The sequence below is a fragment of the Labeo rohita genome, chromosome 22 (assembly GCF_022985175.1).
Source record: "Labeo rohita strain BAU-BD-2019 chromosome 22, IGBB_LRoh.1.0, whole genome shotgun sequence".
Taxonomy (NCBI): domain Eukaryota; kingdom Metazoa; phylum Chordata; class Actinopteri; order Cypriniformes; family Cyprinidae; genus Labeo; species Labeo rohita.
This window is the reverse complement of record NC_066890.1, coordinates 32,454,495-32,477,758: the sequence shown is the minus strand read 5'-3', so window position 1 is coordinate 32,477,758 and position 23,264 is coordinate 32,454,495. Positions and strand designations below refer to the sequence as shown.

The 23,264-nt window shown below is 37.1% G+C and overlaps 2 protein-coding genes across 2 annotated transcripts in view; one reads left to right on the top strand and one right to left on the bottom strand.

The window, feature by feature from the left end:
* patj (PATJ crumbs cell polarity complex component) overlaps positions 1-121 on the bottom strand; it is a 154,737-nt gene extending 154,616 nt beyond the window's left edge. Inside the window, exon 1 of the mRNA XM_051094264.1 lies at positions 42-121. The gene's annotated coding sequence lies outside the window, so the exon portion shown is untranslated. The remainder of the gene's footprint in view (positions 1-41) is intronic.
* On the top strand, positions 77-13,679 carry tm2d1 (TM2 domain containing 1). The gene is made up of 7 exons (XM_051094267.1): positions 77-244; positions 705-778; positions 2,377-2,485; positions 2,573-2,664; positions 7,570-7,643; positions 11,465-11,584; positions 13,271-13,679. The coding sequence occupies exons 1-6, from the start codon at positions 111-113 to the stop codon at positions 11,573-11,575; spliced, it is 594 nt and encodes a 197-aa protein (XP_050950224.1). The 5' UTR covers positions 77-110; the 3' UTR covers positions 11,576-11,584; positions 13,271-13,679.
* The last annotated feature ends 9,585 nt before the right edge of the window (positions 13,680-23,264 follow it).

Below are 23,264 nucleotides of genomic sequence, written 5' to 3'. Positions count from 1 at the left end.
AACGTTAAAAGCGTTAAAAAGGAGCATAACGGGAGACTTACATGCTATGTGTGCGGCGAATCTAGTGCACTGTTTCTTTAAGAGCTCCGGCAGTCACGTGACGGTTCAACATGGCGTTGAGCTGGAGGAGTTTGTTGCGTTTTCGGTCAACAACACGGCCGCTGATCATCTTCACCTTCTGCCTGACTGTCATCCACAGCCTGGGTGAAGATGTGGACAACTGTGATAAACTCCGGCTGGGACAATATCCTTTCAAAATCGCGTAAATATAGTGGGTTTGTTTAAAGAGTAGCCTGCTAGCTAGCATGGGCGCTGTTACTGGTGCTTGTTTTTATTATAAATGTATTATAAAAGTTAATATTTTACACAATTAGAGTATAAACATTAGGTGTTGTGTTTTAGATTTGTGATTTAATCTTGTGTAGAGTGATTTAGAAACCCGTATACTCAATACGCCCTAAATTGCATGACATTAGATTAGGTTTAGATCTGTGTTAATATTTCAGATGTGTTTTTATGACATAAATCCGCAGGTTGGTTACATATTTATGTCTATATGTGCTAAACGGACGAATAATAAATAACATGGCACTGATTGTCTATGATGGCTCATCTCTCATTCATCCATCACTAGTTGAAAACAGTATCGTTTAATGTTGATTTCTGATTTAAATCCCACGTGATTTTTCCCTGACAGTGCTCAGGTATTTGTGTAAAGAACCCAAAATAGATGATGCAACTCAAGAACCAGAAAACTGCAAGGACCGGTTGGCTTGGGGTGGGTCAGCTATGTACACAGCTATTTTAGTGTATAAATAAACATTTTATCAATAATATAACTATATAAAATATTAAAAATATTATATCAGTTATAAAGTTTAATTATATATGTATGTGTGTGTGTATATATATATATAAAATTTACGTTTTTATAACTTTATAATCATGTAGTACAATCTTATAATATTTTGATGTATTGTAACATTATATATAATATTTTTTAAATATTTAGAATAATTTATAATTATAATTTGTAATTTGTAATTATATTATATACTATATAAAGGTGTAATGTGTACATTTATAACGTAAATAATATATAATGTATAAATAAAGTGTATTATGATACTTAATTTACACATATATAATAATATTTATATTATGATTGGTGTAGTGTATATATATACATTTTAGAAATAATATTACAATTATAATATAACTATTTAATAAATAATAATTAGGAAATAATATCTAATTCATAATGTATAATATTAAATATTACACTATTTAAACAATTTTTCAAAAATATATTATGATATTGTACATTTATATTAAATGTAATACATTTATATAATGAATAATAGTTAATATTTGTTACTTTAATAATTATATAATAATGTAATACAATATTATGTCATTTTATTTATTGTAACATTATATAGACAATTTTATTAATTATAATTTTAAAGTATAATTATATATTATACACTAATGTAATAATTATGTTGTGATTTTTGTTTAATTTATGTATTATTATATTTGTTATTTATAATTTTAATGTTTAATACTGTTTAATATGTTATTTGTTATTTGTTGTTATATAATTATAATCATTATGCATTTATTACTATATATATATATAAAATTCAGTTTGAGGTTTTTTTCCATTGTAATTTTCCAAAATTTGAGGAATATTTCAAATTTCTTATTTTTTTGTTCTTCTGTCATTTGTCATATTACGTTTTTATGTTTAACAATTTTGTTTGTGTAAAATATGCATATTTTCATTATTGCAACACACACTCACACACACACACACACACATATATATATATATATATATATATATATACACACATAATACTTTTGCCAAAAAGAAGAAAATATACACAAAATTACAGACTTTATGGAAGCACTTATTTTAAAAAATAATTCTTCTAAATTCAATAAAAGAATCAGTGTTATTTTAGGATTATTTACATACTATTACAGTTTTAATATTTTGTATTACCTTTTATATTTTTAAGTTTCATTTTAATTGTCTTAAATTTGAGGTTTTTTTTGTTCTTTAGTCATTTTTATTAGTTTAGGTTTTTTTTTTTCTAAATTGATTATATTTGTATTTTAGTTTTATTTCAGTTAGTTGCCAAAGCAGAATTTCTCACTTTTGTTAAGTTTTACATTTCATCTTATTTTAGGTCAGCTTTACTAGAATTTACATTTAGCTTTTTTTAGTTGAATTTAGTCTAATTTTAGTTTTAGTTAATAATATCTGCACCACTTATGTATTATTTTATTTTGCCTGATACCAGTTACATGTCACTGCATGACTGTGATATATTAAATCAGGAATCTAATGTTGTGTTGTCATTGCAGTGGAATGTTTACCTGCTCCAAACATCAGCTGTCGGCTGTCAAACGGAACACAGTTCAAATTCAGCGGTGAAGAGGTCGGCTTCAACAAAAGCATCCCGTGTCGTAATGTGTAAGTCAAACATGCTCTGGCTTTGAGTATGGATTATTTATATTTGCAATTAATATGTTAATATCTCTGAATTTTGTTTTACATTAGGAGTGGTTACTCATACAAAGTCGCTGTTGCTCTGTCACTCTTCCTGGGATGGATTGGAGCGGATCGGTTCTACCTGGGATATCCGGCCTTGGGTAAGACAGTACCGCTGGACTTTTATTGTTGGTCTTTTGGTCCATTCAGTGAGATTTAAGACAGGAAATGATTGCATAGTAAAATCTGTAAATGTTGCAAACCAGATTCGAACTTGGCTAAATGTATAGGCCACTAGGCCATGGATCCAACGGTGCATTTTTCCCTCTTTGGCTGTGTGCCGTAGCCGAAATCACCTCTTTCTGGCACCCATTTACCCATCAATAACTCGTGAAAACATCTCATGCCTGTGCTGCGCTGAAACACAAGGGACCTTTAGAACAGACAGAATCAGTGCTGGATATTCTACTGTTGACATCATCTCTTGTTTCCTTTCCAAGGACACACCTTTTCACCAGATGTTCTCAGAGTAAGAATCACATGGACTGATTTTCTTGCGCTTGTTGATTTAAAAAGGCAGATATGGATATTTCAGCACTGACGTGGAAATTTGACCTGATTCTGATAATTATTATGATTATGATATGACAGTATCTGATATAATTGTAGATTCGTAGTCGACCAATAGCCCCTTTCACACAGCAAAACCAGTAAATTGCTGTAAAATTACCGGTAAATGCAAAAATGCACTGTTCACACAGGCAACGACATTCCGTCTTTTACCGGTAAAGCACCATTCACACATCGGTTTCAAATTACCGGTAAATTCTGTGACATCATTAACCAGAAATTACCTCTAAAAGGCTGCACCTCCCGGTGTTGCGTTTGTAAACATGGAGGGGTATACGTGGTCAGTGTTTTTGTTGATGTTTCCGTTTTTGTCAAACATTCACATTCATTCAGCTGCTTTTGGCTCAAAGACACTGCATTAGACGACTTCAAATGTTCAAATTGGATTGGCTTGTGGTGCATTTAAATTGATTTCATTTTTATTTCCGTTTTACTTTTATTTCAGTTGGTAATCTTAGTACTTATTTCAGTAAGCTGCCAAGGCAGCATTTCTAATTTTTGCCTAGTTCCAGGTATTTCATCTAATATATATTTAATATATATAATATATTTTATTGTATCTCAGCTTAATTTAAATTAGCAAATGTTTGAATAAAAAAAGCTTTAGTTTTAAAGGAAAGAGTTTTTGTTTTGTTTTTTTACTACAGTGCAATGAATAATTACCACATTATGTTATGTTAATATGTTCCACCACTGAATAAAAAAAAAAAGGTAACTGCAAGTTCCAGGTATTTCATCTAATATATATTTAATATATATAATATATTTTATATCTCAGCTTAATTTAAATTAGCAAATGTTTGAATAAAAAAAGCTTTAGTTTTAAAGGAAAGAGTTTTTGTTTTGTTTTTTACTACAGTGCAATGAATTTACCACATTTTTATGTTAATATGTTCCACCACTGAAGTTTATAACTGCAATTTTGATATAAACTCAGAATTGCATGATATAAACTCAGAGTTGCAAGAAAAAGTCAGAATAGTGGGATATAAGCTCGCAATTGCGCAAAATAAAGTCAGTATTGCAAGATAAAAACTCACAATTCAGACTTTTTTCTTAGAATTGAGTAAATCAAACTCGCAATTGCTCAAATGCGAGTTTGTATCTTGTAATTCTGACTTTTTTCTCAGAACTGCATGATATAAACTCACAATTGTGAGTTAAAAAGTCAGAATAGCGGGATATAAGCTCGTAGTTGCAGTTGTCAGAATTGCGAGATAAAAACGTCCAATTTTTTTCTTAGAATCAAGTAAAACAAACTTGCAATTGACTTTTTTTCTTGCAAGTGCAAGGTTGTATCTCATAATTCTGACTTTTTTTCTCAGAATTGCATGATATAAACTCACAGTTGTAAGAAAAAGTCAGAATAGTGGGATATAAACTTGCAGTTGCACGAAATAAAGGCAGAATTGCAAGATAACTCACAATTCTGACTATTTTCTCAGAATTGCGAGTTATAAAGTCAGAGTAGTGGGATATAAGCTCGCAATTGCAATTGTCAGAATTGCGAGATAAAAAAAAAAACGTACAATTCTGACTTTTTTCTTAGAACTGACAACTGCAAATGCAATAAAATTCTGATTTTTTTCTCAGAATTGCATGGTATAAACTCACAGTTCCAAGAAAAAGTCAGAATAGTGGGATATAAACTCGCAATTCACAAAATAAATTCAGAATTGCATGATATAAACTCACAACTGTGAGAAATAAAATCAGAATTGCGATATAAAAATTTGAAGTTCTTACTTTTTTCTCACAAATGTGAGTTTGTATCTCGCAATTCTGACTTTTTTCTTAGAATTGCGCAAAACAAACATGCAATTCTGACTTTTTTCTTGCAAATGCAAGTTTGTATCTTGCAGTTCTTAATTTTGTTTCAATTGCATGATATAAACTCAAAATTGTGAGAAATAAAGTCAGAATTGCATAAATGCAATTCTTAAATTTGTTTGTAATTCTTACTTTTTTCTTGCAAATTTGAGGTTGTATCTAACAATTCTGACTTCTCTCTCAGAATTGCACAATTATAAAGTCAATAGCAGGATATAAGCTTGCAATTGCGTGAAATAAAGTCAGAATTGCAAGTTAAAAACTCACAATTCTGACTTTTTCTTAGAATTGAGAGAAGCAAATTCATAATTGACTTTTTTCTCACAAATGCAAGTTTGTATCTTATAATTCTGACTTTTTTCTAAGAATTGCATGATACAAATGTGCAATTCAGATTTTTTGTCTCGCAAATGCAAATTTGTATTTCACAATTCTGACTTTTTCTTAGAATTACGCAAAACAAACTCGCAATTCTTTTTTTCTCGCAAATGCAAGTTTGTATCTCGCAATTCAGACCTTTTTTTCTCAGAATTGCATCATATGAACTATATATAAACAACTGCATGAAAAAGTCAGAATTGCGACAGAACTCACAATTCTGACTTTTTCTTAGAATTATGCAAAACAAATGCGAGTTTGTATCTCAGTTCTGATATAAACTCACAATTCTGAGGAAAAAAAGTAAAAATTGTGAAATAAATTGCAATTATGAGAAAAAGGGACTGTGAGTTTAGATCACGCAATTCTGACTTTATTTCTTAGAAATGTGTTTAATTGTCATGAAAAGTACAAAAAAAAAAGTTCCTAAGTTCTCAGCATTACAAATTTTTAAAAAATGCTCTTGAAGTTAGGTAGACATGAGACCTGGATATGTTTTAAACAGGTTCTGTAGGAGTTCCTCCATTAGCCATGGATTAAAAGCCAAAAAAACATTGATTAAACTTTTGATTAAAGACCGGTTATTAAAGTGTTTTTCCTTTGACAGTGATATTAACAATCTCACCAGATCCACGCCTATCTTGAAAATAAACCCCTGAGAGAAATCCCAGCGCACACTGACGTCATAAAACAGGTTCATAGCGCTTCTAAGAAAAGCTACATGCTGTTCACACGTGAGGCCAACAGTATCAGTCCTTACAGAGCTGTAGATCACACAGAACCTGCGAGAAACCCTTCAATGACTCTTTTCTGAGCACCTTGCTCTTTTTTGCCACCAGCTGTTTTAACAAAACGAACCAGCGTGCGGCAACTAATTAACTAAAACAGTTCTCCTTTACCATGAGATCTCATGGCGTTCGCCTGTCCCATAGTGCAATTATTGTCATCGCATGCAGATGAGTTCAAGCCGTACATCTAAATCCCAAGGCGGGATACAGTGGCATACAGCGGGAAGCTTCGTCTTTCTGCCTCTCTCCATGTTTTAAGGACTTCCTGATCAATTAAGCACCTGCATTAGGACAAAAGAGCCTGGGCGTTTGAAGGTCCCCCTTGTTCCCGGCTTCTTTGTGCAGGGAGTTTGTGAAAGGCAGCCTCACACCGCGCTGGAGTCAGTTGTATAGACGTGTTCATTGAGAGCGTAATGGCCCAGCAGCTCTGAGGTCAGTCCAGACCAGGTGTGACTCAAAGGAAGGCCTGGACTTGTTGAGAAGACATTCTGCAGGTGGCTTTTTGGATATCTGTCCTGGAATCAACATGCCTAAACCCCTCAAAGACCAATTATAAGTAATATTAGAGATGATTAGAAGCAATTATGCTTGAATCGCAAGATGGAAGGGGGTTTTTAATTGACTGCAGATCTCATGGGCTCCTGATGTTGTTGTTTTTTTCAAATGATCACTCAATGGACATCCAAATTGTTTATTTTGTGGAAATTATGAATATAATGAACTTTAACTTGGCATTAAAGGGATAGTTCACCCAAAATTCGGTCATTGATTACGCATCCTCATGTCGTTCCAAACCCGTAAGAACTTCATCTTCAGAACTCAAATGAAGATATCTTTGATGAAATCCAAGAGAAATTGTTGAATACAGTCATTATTTTTGTTTACTTTGAGCACAAAAAGCATTGTCGTAGTTTCATAACATTACGGTTGAACCACTGATGTCACACGGACTTTATTAAAGATGTCCTTACTACCTTTCTGGGCCTTGAACGTGTCAGTTGCGTTGCTGTCTATGCAGGGTCTGAAAGCTCTCAGATTTTATCAAAAATATCTACATTTGTGTTTCAAAGATGAACGAAGGTCTTACGGGTTTGGAACGACATGAGGGTGAGTAATTTTAATTCTCGGATGAACTGTCTCTTTTGAAATCCTCAAAATTCTTCACAAGCCAATTTCAGTTCTACGAATTGGCTGATTTGACCTTACAACCTTGCACAGTGGTTTGAAAACTTCTCCAGTAGTAGTCTGCGCTACTGCAAGCATGAAAAAAACAACACTTCCTTAGGTGCGCAACGAATAGCTTTGCCCTCAAAATTGTTTTTCTTTGTGGTCATATGGAGAAGCCAGAGAGAAAGTGTTTTTGGACACTAAATGGTTATGATGGGAGGCTTTGTAGTATGTTCTTGGTTAACGTGTGGCTCGCTCTTTGTTTGTTTTCAGGCCTGCTGAAATTCTGCACGGTGGGGTTCTGTGGAATTGGAAGCTTAGTGGATTTCATGTTGATATCCATGCAGGTAAGCCTTTTGAGCCGTTTATCGATGTATGCATTTCCTTCAGCTTTTTTCTCAAAGGTTTATTCATTTTGTTCTTTTATTTTGGTTACCGATTTCTAACGTATTATTATTCAAGATGTTGTTTTATGCCCCAGATATTTTCTTTCTGATTGGCTGGAATTGTGTCATTTAACATTGCATTTTGCTTTCACAAAGGGCAGAAAAAATATTTGACTTTGGAAATGTGCTATTTGGTTAATTTATTGGTTTGTTATTTAGGAATTGTTTTATATTTATTTTTTTAAGAAGAAATTATATTTTGCTTAAGGAAAATATAGTACGATTTATTGCGTAATGACATATTAAACTTGTTTTATTTGAGAAAATACAATTTTTTAAAATAATTTTATAGCTATTTTTTTATAGTTTTTCTCTTTCTTATTGAGATTTTGTGCGAAGGCTGCTTAACGAACGTATAAAAAAGAAACAATAAAAACTTGGTGAATAAATACGTAAAAATAAATACATTTTAAGTTTGATAATAGTTGACTAACCGTTAGTCAATGAGAAGAGGCTTGGTCGACCAAAATTTTATTAGTCGCAGAAAAAAAAAAATCCACAGGAAGTGGCGAAGTCACGCAGTCCGTGACGGACAGATCGTTAATGCTTGGTCTATGTGGTACTATAGTATGTCGGCAGAACATCGAAACGCTCACCTATCATTCATCAACCTCAAATATGGCTTTTCATTTGAAAGATGTATGTCGTAGCAACTTTACACGGCTGCTCAATCTAATGTTAACCAAGAAAAATGCACTATTCAAGTGTGGAAGCTGAACAGTAGCGCACTTACTGCATAACAGAAGGAGGCGCTTTCTTGTTTTTAAAATATTTCATCATTTTTGGTCATACAGATTCTGAATCTGTAAAGACTCTACATTTATTAGTGTGCACTCACAATAACAACGAAACGTTGCGCTTTGTAAAATAATGAAATAACAGGATGCGCTTTCTGGTGTCTCAGCCTCTGTGAACTTGAGCACGAAACTTCAAAATTCTGTGTATACTTGCCTTACAGACATGAAAAATATATCTATAGAGAGTGAAATGTCTACTTTCAAATGAACCAATTCAAATAAAAAAACAAATATACTTAGACTATGTAATCCATATATAGCACGCATATAGGCGCATCACTACCAATCAAGTCGCCGACTTCATCTCTTAAGCCGAAAACAAAGAAATAAAATTATTAAAACATTACTTCAGTCTCCATGCTGTTTTTTCTTGAGTCGAGGGCAGCCCTAATTATAATAATATAATAACTAAAGGGATTGTTCACACAAAAATGAAAATTCTGTCATTAATTACTCACCCTCATGCCGTTCCAAACTCCTTTGTTCATCTTTGGAACACAAATTAAGATATTTTTAATGAAATCCAAGTGCTTTCTGTCCCTGTATATACAGATGCCGGTTAGAGGTTCTGTATTTCGTTTTTTAAATACTTTTAATTTAATCGTCCAGCCCTACTTTCTGAACCTTAAATATGTCAGTTGCGTTGCTGTTTAGGGTCAGAAAGCTCTCAGATTTCAATTTATGTTCTTTATGTTTTTTAATTTATGTTCCGAAGATTAACAATGTCCTACGAGTTTGAAACGACATGAGGGTGAGTAATTAATGACGGAATTTTCATTTTGTGTGAAACATTCCTTTAAAAGGGCCTGCTATATGACTACTAGATTACATTTAGCATATTAACACAATAACGGAGGGGAGGCATTTTACCCACAATCCCCAAAATGAGCTGCAGACACAGAGACTCAATACTGACTTGTATTTGAATGCTTGTGTTTGTATTCGGTGGCACCTGTGTCTCTCCTCCGGTGCCTCCAGCACTGTGAAAGGAGCTAATGAGAGCGTGGTTTGTTTTCGCCTCCTCCTCCTCCTCCTGTCCCGAGTCGCACGCTCCCACAGGACTCCCCTAACCCCTATTAAAGGCCCCCTACACCTGACAAGAGAAAAAAGCCACTCCATTTGTCATCTTGTTAGGCCTAACCTTACCCACTCGGCTCTCATTAGGCCTCACGGGCCTGAATGAAGCTATACATGAGAGACGTTTGCTCACCGCTGCCACTTTCACACACCGCCGATGACAGATATTTATGGAAAGCTCTTATGTGTGTTGAAGGATGGCTCCAGGATTAATTATTACATGTACTTTAGAAATCCGCCGACTGCTGCGTCATGTTGGAAATGTTTGCGTCCCCCGCTGCTAGTGAAAACAAACATATTTTGTGGTTTGCTCAGATGTGTCTGAGCTACTGAACGCTGGGGGAACGATGACCTGATGTCTTTTGACATGTTTCAGCATGTTGGAAAAGATCAGGACAGGACAGCATGTTACGATACCTTACTCATCGTTCGTCTCAACAATAAAATGCAAGAATATGCGTTATTTTTAAGCTCTAGAAGTTCCATAAACATTGTGCGCCTCAAATCCTCCATACCTGTTTCGATTATACGTAGTCGCCTCCGGCACACTGCCTCAGAACAATACCTGTCCATTCATTGACAATTTCACGCTCCTGCCAGTTTATCATCACTCCTTCAGTCGTTTTGTGTTCCTCCTCAGAAATACCCACTCTTTCCTCGCCGCAGTGGATAAATAAAGCAAGCCTTTATTTTTTGAAATGGCCGTGGCGGCTTTGATTAACAGGGCCACTGCAGTGTTTATTGTTCTCTTAATGTCTTATTGAAGGCCCTGGGAGAGCAATGCTTTTAAGAAGTGCCTCTGGCAGCCAAAGCTGTCACGCGCTAACATTCTCAATTAGCTGTCGACTGTCGGGCCTCTTCGTTTTTAAATTGTGACACTTTTGATAAAGAGTATCCCCCTTCCCTCAGGACCCCATTTGCACACATCGCTCCTCTCTAAAACCCCATATTTTATACACTAAACTACCTTCGCTAAGAGCCACGTCGTCCGGGAAATGCATCTATGAGAACTAATGAATAAACACCTGGGACGTGTTACTGTTATTTATATTCATCGATATTCCCTCCTGCAAGTCGCACCCCGTTTTGGCCTTTTGAAAGTAATGATGCAAGATTAACGGCGCCACGAAACTATAGGTTTGAGAGTGGAGGCATCAAGCGAGTTTGATGGATTGAATGTTAATGGTATGGGAGAACATGTTCAAGAAACTGTAGTTGACCGGCGCACCAATCTAGACAACTCGCGGATGATACCGTTCTGAGGCGAAGCTTGTATTGGGCCTCTGCCAGACGAGCGCTAATCTCGATATGGTAGAACACAGTGTCTGTGTTTGGTGGGCGCCTTTCTCCCTCTACCAGATGTGTGTTCTCATTATCATCCCGTCCCAAAGCGGAGCGGAGCGGAGCCGGCAGGGCCAGGTGTTGGGCACGTACGCCTGCAGGAAGCCATTACACCGTCTTTGTGCGTCAGTCCAAGCATGTTGCTTGGATAGTAGCTGATCTCAGAACTGGCACGGGCCCCAGTTTGGGCTCTAGGCTCATTGCTGAAGCTCTGATCTGGGGACTGTCCTTCGGGACACTCCTCCTCACCAGGACTCCAAAAGCAACCTCAATTACAGCACTGCCTGGGGTTAAACTTAAATTGCTTCCAATTCAGCATTACTGTCTTATAATTCAATTGTATGAGCATGAGCCATCTGAGGAGGACGATAGACCCCACCAGCCCACCTGGTATTCATCATTGTGTAATGCGGAATCATGTAATTGTCTGGTGAAAGATTATATTGTTATGTTGGTCTCCCTACGCTGCTCTGACATTTGAGACTCATTCTGTTTGCTCTGGTGTAGATCGTGGGTCCATCGGATGGGTCGGATTACATCGTGGACTACTACGGGGCACGTCTCACCCGTCTTTCGATAACAAATGAGACCTACAGAAGAACGCAGCACTCTCCGTGAAGACACCAGGTGAGGATCTCTTTGTCAAAGCAGTGAAAACTTTATGGGACTGTTGTGAACCCTGTCAGGACAAGGGGCGTATGGGTAAGTGGCATACTTTGAAAGTTCTTCAAAGACTTCTTAATAATGTGCTGAGCCAAGGTCAGTGGTGCTCTCGAGTGACCTCCTGGGGTATCAAAGCAAACTGGCAGACCAAGGACACCTTCAGCTGTGCTCTAAGCCCCCGTCTACCGCCCCTCACTCTCCTGTTCCCCAGAAGGGGCTCCCTGCTCTGGGGAGAAAGAGCGATTAAATGTCAGACGTGCCGAGAGGACGTTGGGAAAGCGCGGCGGGGTCGTGTGATTGCACTTATTATGGCTGGCACCAGGGCTGCATCTGTTGAATTTTGTCCTGGTACTCCACACACACGCTCTTACAGACATCCCCCGTATCCCAAAGAAAATAGTGGCCGCATTCTAGACGATTCCTTATATCTGTGTCTGTCCCCTATCAGATTCTGTTTCCTGCCAGTTTGGCTCTCTGGCTAACATTTTGCTGCCGCAGTGGTAATGGCGGTGACAGGGGTGTTATGCGGAATGGGACCCATGTGGAGACCATTACTTGCTCTCCCGTGTTTACATTGCTCCAGCATAAGCCTCTAAAGAGATGAGGTCTCCATCCCTGATTCACTCTGCCGCATTCATCACATCTCCTTGTCTCTTGTCTCTTTTCACACAAAACTTGCTAGAAGAGTTTCATGAAACAAGTCTAGTCTGAAAACAAAGACAGTAAAGAACTGGTTTGACTTAGGCCACCACCTCAGACTATCATCCTTGCTGTTTCCCAGCCTGATACAGGTTAGTTGACCTAACATTAGATCTATTGCTATATCAAGACAATCAGCCCATATTTAGAAGATCCCAAGGTAGCTCTAGATCAGGGGTGCCCTCCAGGGGTGTCCTGGAGGGTGGGTGTCCTGCAGTGTTTAGCTCCAACTTGCCTCAACACACCTGCCTGGAAGTTTCTAGCATGCCTAATTAGTCCTTGATTAGCTGGTTCAGGTGTGTTTAATTAGGGTTGGAGCTAAACTCTGCAGGATGCCGGCTCTCCAGGACCAAATTTGGAGATCCCTGATCTAGATAATACCCCAGAGATAGATGATCTCTCCACCTAGATCTAGACCAAACAACCCAAATTTAGTTGACCTACACATTTAGACAAAGCAACCTGTTTGGCTCGGATGTTAACACATCCAGTCAAATGGTCCAGTCCTTGTACGCTGTCAAAAAAAAATTCAATAAGTGCATCTTGTCACTGGGGCAGGGTAAATAAGGTTCAAAGATCCCTCTGAGGGTTCTGCCCAAACAACAAGCTGTTGTTCCACTAAAGGTACAATGTATTTCCATTTTCTGACAATATATGGCACGGAAAGCTCTGATAAATGTCTTTGAACCAACTTAATCCTCCTTCTGTTTTTCTAGGTTTCATCCTTATAAATAGGTTTCTCATGTTTACATCAGCTCTGGAATGAATCCAGAAAGGCAAATTATGTTCTTTCTCGTATAGGAAAAATGACACTGATCCATTTTCAGCATTGGAAGCGTTCCCTGCCACATGTGTCTTCTCCAGTGTGGGAAGAGACTGATTTATCTTCTGCTTGTGTTATCCTGGACTTGCTCCCAAACTGAACTAACTCTTTCCATTCTGCCTTTTCAGGTGGATCCCAGTGAGCTGACCCACCAAATGTACAGGATCGTGTTATGTAAATCCCATCTTTTCTTTGGATATGCCTTTGGCGTTTCCAAACACAAAGACACATGGACATGCCAAACTATGCTCTGGGAAAGACTAGCCCACGTCTGCAGTTTGCAAACATGGCTCATGGCTCTTGATCCCACCGCTCCAAGTTCTGCTCGGATCTTTGCGTAGCTGTTATTTCCACTGGACTGCTCATGTCCTCTATCACTCTTTCTCTCCATCAATCAGTCTCTTCCTTTGAGTCATGCTGCTGGAATGTCATCCATCTTTTGTTTCTTTTCATTCCTGTCCTCACTAGCTTTACATTGTTGGACATTGTGTGATGTTTTGATGTTATTTAATCACTGTAAATAAAGTTTTAATATTATCTTCTGTGCTGGCATGTTTTGTACTCTGCAGAGATGTGCAACTCACAACAATATTAATGGATGTTGATTTTTGTTGTTGACCTAAATTGGCCATTTTTCTGATTCAGATGCTATATTATGACATTTCAAACGTAGGTTCGGGAGGAGACTAATCAATTAGACCTGTCAGTCATCTTTAAGAGCCTTTATCAGCAGTAGTCAATGCACCATAACAGCGACAAAAGCTTTGGGTTCGAGCCTCTGTTGAGGACAGCAAGCAAAGTTTTTTTACTATTAACCATCAGGACAGGATAGGCAGGCAAACTTGCGAATGTATATTTATCTTTTCTTTTTTGTCTTGTTTTGTTTAGTGTCAGCTATTATATTCATGGATGCCCTTTCCCCCCACTAAATAAAAATTAAATGATTTTTTTCTCAGAATTGCATGATATAAAATCACAAGTTATAAAGTCAGAATGGCGGGATATAAACAAGAAATTGACTTTTTTTCTGACTGCAAATTTGTATCTCGCAATTCTGACCTTTTTCTTAAAATTGTGAGATAAACTCGCAAATGCGAGTTATAAAGTCCAGTTCTAAGCGAAAAAACACTGATATGTTCTCAGAATTGCAAGTTTATATCTCATGCGTGCTGTAAGATAACAGGATTGCGAGAAAAGTGTCTGTACAGTTGTGCAGTTTATGTCTCGCAATTCTGAATTTATTGTGTCACAGAATTGTGACTTTATCACAATTGCAAGTTTCAGTCTCGCAATTCTCGAGTTTTTTTTTTTTTTTTGCAACTGCGAATTTGTATCATGTATCTGGCAAGACTTTCCGAGTCCAGTTGTGAGGGGGGAAAAAAGACATACGTTCTCAGAATTGTAAGTTTATATCTTACAGTTCTGACTTAATAGCTCACAATTGCATGTTATAAAGTCAGAATTCCGAGATATAAATTATAAAATTGCAATTTTGAGAAAAAAGTCATAATTGCAAAATATAAATTCACAATTCGGAGAAAATAATTTCCGCAATTCAATAATCTCGCAATTCTAACTTTTTTTGTCACATAAATCTCGCAATTCTGACTTTTTTCTTAGAATTGCGAGTTTATATTACGCAATTCAGAGAAAAAAAGTCAGAATTGCGAGATATAAACTTGCAATTCCGAGAAAAAACTCACAATTGTGAATAAATTCGCAATTCTGACTTTACTCGCAATTGCGAGTTTATATCACACATTTCTAAAAAGAAAGTCAGAACTGCAACTTTATATCTTTAATTCTTACTATATGACTTGAAATTGCGAGTTTTATAATGCAATTCAGACTAAATTTCTCAGAATTGCAAGTTTATATCAAGTAATATAAAAAAAAGTCAAAATTGTAAAGATAAATCTCGCAATTCTGATGTTTTCTCGCAATTGCGAGTTTATATCATGCATTTCTGAATTAATCTTGCAGAATTTCGAGTTCATATCATGCAATTCTGAGAAAAAAAGTCAGAATGGCGAGATATAAACTTGCAATTCTGAGAAAAAAGTCACAATTGTGAATAAATTCGCTATTCTGGCTTTTTTCTCGCATAAATCTCAAAATTCTGCGAGGATAAATCTCGCAATTCTTTTCTCACAATTGCGAGTTTATATCACACATTTCTGAAAAAAAAAGACAGAACTGCAACTGTATATCTCGCAACTCTTATATTATAACTCGTAATTGCAAGCTTATATCACGCATTTCTGAATTAATCTCGCAGTTTATATCACGCAATTCCGAGAAAAAAGTAAGAATTGCGAGATATAAACTTGCAATTCTGAGAAAAAACTTACAATTGCAAAATATAAATTTGCAATTCTGAGAAAAACTGAGGATAAATCTCACAATTCTGACTTTCTTTTGCTTAAATCTCGCAGTTCTGCAAAGATAAATCGCACACTTTTGACTTTTATCACAATTACGAGTTTATATTACGCATTTCTGAGAAAAAAGTCAGAACTGTGCAAGTTTATATCTCACAATTATTTCTTTACAACTCGCAATTGCAAATTTATATCACACAGTTTGTATCACGCAATTCTGAGGAAAAAAATCAGAATTGCGAGATGTAAACTCGCAATTGTAAGAAAAAGTCGCAATAACTTTTATTACTTTTTTTTGTTTTAGTGGTGGAAAAGAGCATACATATTTGTATTGGCTATAACTTAAACATAATATCTGTTATCAGTCAAAATAATTTCTAATTGTTAGGTATCACATAATATTGGGTTGTTACACCTTTCAGGTGTCTTGTAAAAGTAGCCCATTGTTATCCCCTCTGATCTTCAAACAGTCTGTGTCAGACCAATGTCAAGTGCTCCTTCAATTTCACTTGAGTGCGTCTGCTTGTCTGCCCTGCCTCAGTCCGTCACATCGCCATTAATACAGACTCCTGTAGAGGCTCTTCATCACGCTGAAGTGATTGCGGAGCAGGTCCGACCACGCCAATGTGTGTGCGTGCACGTGCGTACGAGCATGCTTCCTTATGAACTGCAGTGTCCTTGCTACAACGCGTACTACTCTGCTTGGATATGTAAAAACAGATTTAGCACGTTCCCCAGCGCCTGCGATGACGGGTGACCAGTGCTGCTTTGGGACTCCGCCCGAGCTCTCCAGAGCCTGCTTTAGGCATCTCTATAAATCTCCATGAAACAATAGTTCGGACAGCGAGGATTCAGCGACAACCAGTCGCTTTGAAAAGCAACCACATGGTTCGATTTGAAGTACCGTAGCACTAACTGTGTGATTTAGGCCTTGAGTTTTACTACTTAGGATTAGGGATTTGAAAACCCTCAACCGTAGCAATAATAACAATGAGTTTAGATTAAGTACATCATGTAATACAGCTGTCAGAGTTGTTAAATGTCTCGCTAAAAAGGGAGAACAAGATAACTTTGATCTTTTAATATAAAAGCAAAAAGTGATTCATCTGCAAAATGTTTTCCTAACCCCCTTCGTCCCTTTCTTGTCCCTCTTTTCTCCTCCTCTCTCCAGCTCTTTTCTTGTTCCCCAGCAGTGCAGGGCTTATCAATAGACCAGCCGGATAAGAGACCAGAGATTTATAGTGCACTTCCCACAAGAGAGAGCAGCAGCTCTGGGACTGCACCCTCCCCTCAGTGCGGAGGAGGCCATTCCTCATCCGGCCCTGGTGTTTTATAGGTGCAACCTCCATTTCTCCCTCTCCCGCTCTCGGGCCCTTTGAGATGGAGAAAAATTAAGAGGAGGAAACAGCTCGGAGGAGGCGTGGGGTGCTCCCTTTCTTTTATCCGTCCAAAAACAACAAACTCCCAAAGGAGGGGTGAAATAATCCTGCATTGCAGACTACATTGATTCCTTATGCAGCTGCATCAGGTGGGGAAATGGGTCCAAAATCGCTTATTCCTTTACTCGTTTGCTATTGCCAATATGGTGCATGCCACGTAGTGGACTACATGGGGAAAGAAGAGACCAAAAATGAGCTGAACTTGAATGAGTCATTGCCTTCTGTCCACCTGAAGGGTTTCACACAAAGAGACTTGGGGCCTGTAAAGTCTGCGTTGGACATTTCCGAGGTAATTCGATAGCCCCAAAAAGCATCATTCCGACAGTTTTAAGTGTGATTTAAGTATCCGAATGCTTTTTGGGGCCACTAGCTGTAAAGTTGTATGTAATGAGAACTGTAATGTTCTCAGAATTGCATAAAACAAACTTGCAATTCCGACTTTTTCACAATTACGAGTTATAAATTCAGAATTGCTAGAAATACAGTCAGAATTACAAGATAAAAACTCACAATTGCGAGTTTATATCTCGCAATTCTGACTTTTTCTCAGAACTGTGAGATAAACTTGCAATTACAGGTTATAAAGTCAGAACTGCAAAATATAAACTTGGAATTGTGAGTTTATATCTCGCAATTCTAACTTTTTGTAAGAATTGCGTGAAACAAACTTGCAATTCTGACTTTTTCTCAGAATTGCAAGATATAAACTCACAACTGCGAGAAATAAAGTCAGAATTACAAGATAAAAACTGACAATTGCGAGAAATCGTCAGAATTACAAGATAAAACAACTTGCAATTCTGACTTTTTTCTTGCAAATTGGGAGTTTATATCTGGCAATTCTGAATTATTCTCAGAATTGCGTAAAACAAACTTGAAACTCTGACTTTTTGCCAAAATTGAGATATAAACTCGCAATTACAAGTTATAAAGTCAGAATTGCAAGATAGAAACTCACAATTGTGAGACAAAGTCAGAATTTCAAGATAAATACTCAATTCTAACCTTTTCTCACAACTGCGAGTTTATCTCACAATTCAACCTTTTTTTCTCAGAATGGCATAAAACAAACTTGCAACTCTGACTTTTTCTCAAAATTGAGATATAAAATCGCGATTACGAGTTATGAAGTCAGAATTGCAAGATATAAACTCACAATTGTGAGAAATCGTCAGAATTACAAGATAAAAACGTGCAATTCTGACTTTTTCTCAGAATTACATAAAACAAACTTGCAATTCTGACTTTTTTCTCACAATTCAGGCATTTTTTCTCAGAATTATGGGATATATACTTGCAATTACAACTTATAAAGTCAGAATTGCAAGATATAAATTCACAATTGTGAGAAATAAAGTCAGAATTTCAAGATAAATACTCACAATTCTGACCTTCTCTCACAATTGCGAGTTTATCTTACAATTCAAAAATTTTTTTCTCAGAATGGCATAAAACAAACGTGCAATTCTGACTTTTTCTCAAAATTGGGAGATATAAACTCGACTTTCGTTTAGCCGTCCAAGAACAACAAACTCCCAAAGGAGGGGTGAAATAATCCTGAATTGCAGACCACACTGATTCCTTATACAGCCGCATCAGGTGGAAAAATGGGTCAAAAATCACTTATTCTGTACTCGTTCACTACTGCCAATATGGCGCATGCCACGTAGTGCACTACATGAGGAAAGAAGAGAAAGAAAATGAGCTGAACTTTGAGTCATTGCCCTTCATTCTGTCCACCTGAAGGGTTTCACACAAAGAGACTCTGAAGACAAGACGACTCTAAACAGCGCAAACAGGAAATGGCTAAGATCATGGGGCCTGTAAAGTTTTATGTTGGACATTTCTGAGGTAATTTGATGGCCCCAAAAAGTATAATTCAGACATTTTTAAGTATGATTTAAGTATCCAAATACATTCTGGGGCCACTAGATGTAATGTTGTACGTGTTTGACATGATAGCATGTGGACAGGTCCACAGCTGCAAAATCCCACGGTGAATGCAGCATCTCTGCTTCCTTCCCAGAATGCAACAGTCTTGAAATGTGATCACCAAGAAACCCCTGCCCTGCAATCACCACTTCCCTCTCTCTCCCTCTGTCTCACTCTCTCGTCTCTGAACGTGTGGTGCATTGAAGTGCAGATGCAATCATGAATGGAGCGCTCATACACTCGTGATATTGACAAGCATTTCTGGTTGACACTGTGCCAAGCAAGCTGTCCTTGTCACTCTCGACAGCCTGTAAAGAAAATGATGAACAAATTCCTTCTGTAACGGAGCTCTGTTTTACCACCGATTTCTGGCCTCCTTAATAAACACTTTCTGATTAAAGCGTTCCATGTGCTAATACCGAAATTCATGTAGGCCTGTTTCTACGTCAAAGTAAAAAAGTATTATACATTATTTTTATACATTATAAAAGTATACTGTAAAAATGTAAAAGTAAATTGTAACTCTTTACTCACAATAGTGACATTATCTTAATTACAACATTGTCTTTTAGCTGTGACATTATTTCTCATAATTCTGTCTTCACTTCTTAATTTTAACATTATCTCAAAATTGCAGCCTTTCTTCTCAGAGTTGACTTTATATCCCAAAATCGCAACTAATATATTTCTCGCTGCTGCTACTGTTTAGTCATTTCTACTTTATTTATTGTAATTTTAACTTCTGACTTAATGCACTGACTTTTTTCCCTCAAAATTTCAACTATTTTTCATAATTGCTACTCTTTCCTGTAATTTCTACTTTATTTTTCACAAATCAACAATTATTTCTCTCATTTGTGACATTATTTCTCCAAATTGTAGCTCTTTTCTCACAATAGTGACATTAGAAGTCCACTTCCAGAACAAGAATTCACAAATAATTTACTCACCCCCTTGTCATCCAAGATGTTCATGTCTTTCTGTCTTCAGTCGTAAAGAAATTATTGTTTTTGAAGAAAACATTTCAGGATTTTTCTCCATATAATGTACTGATATGGTGCCCCGATTTTGAACTTCCAAAATGTAGTTTAAATGCAGCTTCAAAAGGCTATAAACGATCCCAGCGGAGGAAGAAGGGTCTTATCTAGTGAAACGATCTGTCATTTTTTTCGGAAAATTTTTAAAAATTTGTATACTTTTTAAGCACAAAAGTTCATATAGCACAGACTCTGGGATGCGTATTCACGTACTATTGAATCATGTCGAAAGGTCACGCCGGAACCACAGACCCAGTGTTTACAAAGCGAACGCGCAAAGACTAAGAAAGTGCAAGTAAGTCAAACGCTGTTTACAAACAAAAAGGTACAACGATGTTGGACGATTCTAAAGTTGTAGGAGAAAATAAGATGGAATTTTTCACCATTCTCTACCTTTTATACACTGACGATGAACTTAGACATGATTCATAGTAATGATGGGAAGTTCGGATCATTTTACCGACTCTGACCTTTTAGTCGTTCAGCAAAATAAACAAATCTTTTTTCAAATCATTTTGTTCATTTTAGCAAAATATAATTAAAATGTTACGTGTTACTTCCCTAACACATCTACTGTTTACTCAAACGTTGATCACACTACAAACAAGACAAAACTATAATGCTATAAGAAACAGAAAAGATTAATTCATTGTTTACCTGGGTCTTTAGTCTATGATTAGCTCACCTCACCTCTTATCTGACAAGTTTTTGGGCTTGAGTCGTTCGTTCATCACATGACAGCCCCATAAGCTGAACCAATGCAGTGTGAGCCAGAAAACGAATTGATTATTTCATCTCTCGAGTCTTTGGGTTTGAGTCGTTTGTTCATCACGTGACAGCCCCATAAGATGAATAAATGACTTGACAAAACCCAAGACTCGAAACAGGTGAACTAATTCCAGTACAGAACCTAATAGGATGTTGAGCATGCGTGACTGAATGAATCACTCCCCGAGACGACTCGTTCTTCTCGAGTCACATTAAAGATTTGTTCAAAATAAACGAATCGTTCAAGAACGACCCATCACTAATTTGTAGCATTGTGAGCGCACATCCCAGAACCTGTGCTACACGAGCTTTTGTGCTTAAAAAGTATACAAATTTTTATTTCTCAAAAAAAAATGACAGATCGTTTCGCTAGATAAGACCCTTCTTCCTCGGCTGGGATCATTTAGAGTCCTTTGAAGCTGAATTTAAACTACATTTTGGAAGTTCAAAATCGGGGCACCAGTCAAGTCCATTATATGAAGAAAAATCTTGAAATGTTTTCCTCAAAAACCATAATTTCTTTACAACTGAAGACAGAAAGGCATGAACATCTTGGATGACAAGGGGGTGAGTAAATTATTTGTAAATTGTTGTTCTGGAAGTCGACTTCTCCTTTAACTTAAATTCCACATTTCTTTTAGCTCTGACATTATTTCCCATAATTGTGAATTTACATCTCTTGTCTTCACTTCTTAATTTTAACATTATCTCTAAATTGCAGGCTTTTCTCTCAATTGTGACTTTTTTCTATACTATATTTCTCGTTACTGCTACTGTTTTGTAATTTTTAACTTCTCTGCACTTTTTCCCTCACGATTTCTACCATTTTTTTTATAATTTCTACCTTTCCCTGTAATTTCTACTTTATTTTTCACAAATTCACTTTTTTTTTTCATTTCTGACTTTATTTTTATAAATTGTAACACTTTTCTCACAAATAATGACATATCTTAACTGTGACATTATTTTCATAATTCTGTCTTCACTTCCTAATTTTCCTAATTTTATCTCAAAATTGCAGCCTTTACTCTCAATTGCAACTTTTTACTCAAATTGTGACTTTATATCCCAAACTTTATTTCTCGTAACTGTGAGTTTATATCTCACATTTGTGACTTTATAAGTTATGTGACTTTATATCTCAAAATTCTGACTTCATTTCTAATTTTGAACTTTCTCAAAATTAGATTCATTTCTTTTGCTGTAAAGGTGGCATCAGGAATCCAAGAAGAAAATTAAAAACATGAGGTGAAAATTTCTCATGAGAGCAAAAGCAATCAGTTAAAATTAGTTTCTTCTTCAACGGTGTCAAATTGCGCTCATAACCTCTTGCGTTACGGTGACATCTGCCTCATTTGGACGGCTTGATGATGTCAAAACAGTCTTAGTTTTTGTTTATTGTGCAAAAACAAGTGCAGGTCACACACACTAACAGGTCAGGCTCCCAATCGTCACCGTTTATGAAGACTGTGTGTGTGACCTTCAATCCGAGCGTGGTCTTGTAAGCTAATCTGCTTGGCTCCTCACTGTGTGTGTGCGTTAGCCTGCTAGAAACGAATCGAGTACCGTGTCGTGGCTCTCGACGCAGTCTATGACTCAGCAGAAACGCAGTCAGTCATCGTCTCCCGTCACCCGCACAGCCCCACTGCAATGAAGCTGTGGACGCAGCACGTCGGCGGGGAAGATTCATGGCGCTGGCGTCCCGCGCCGTCTCACCTCTGAGTCAAACGCCCCGGCGGCGTAGGCAGAGCTCATCCTCGCTGATGGAGACGCCACGGCAGCATAGAGAAATCTTTGTTCGCCAGCTGTCCCTGATTTTACAAACATTTTACACTCCTCCCCCCACCTTTCCCCATTTCTTCTAAAGTACATCCTGTTTTTTTGGCCAAGTTCTTGGCTGGGAGAACCCGCGCAAACTCGGGTCCGGCGCTCGCTATAGCTATTCAGGGTCACGCGTCATGTGTGTTTAATCAAAATTCAATTACTGTGCCGCACCACGCTCCAAAACCCCACAGCCCAGGTTATGAAGTATGATGAAACAGGCCCCGGCCCTAATTGGTTCAGTATGGAGCCAATATCTCTCTAGCATGTTATGATAAATAGCTTCCTGTGCTGGAGGTATGCGAGTCCAGCGTCCCCTCCTCACCTTCTCCTGGTCTCCTTTCTTTTTGATTCTGGTTTTCTATCTTTCCACACGTTTCTTACAGGACTCTGATCAGTCCTGTGGGATGCAGGTCAAGGTAGTGGTGTTTTTTAAAGTCAGGCATGTTGCGAGCGCAGCAGTGGTGCTGTCGCAACTCATTGCTGCTCGGTTTACATTCTGACTGGTTTAGAGTTTAAGCCATGAACTGACTCTATTACCATTATACGCTTGCAAAAAAAGTACTTAAGAGTTTTATTCAGCACATAACCAAAGTAGCACCATGTTTTGTTTTGTTTTTTTGGACAAGTTTAAAGTTTGTTGTCTAAAGAAAACGACAAACATGATGGATGGCAACAACTTTGTAAAATAGTCCATAAATGCAATAATGTACCCCTAAAATTCAACATATTCGAGGGTTTGCA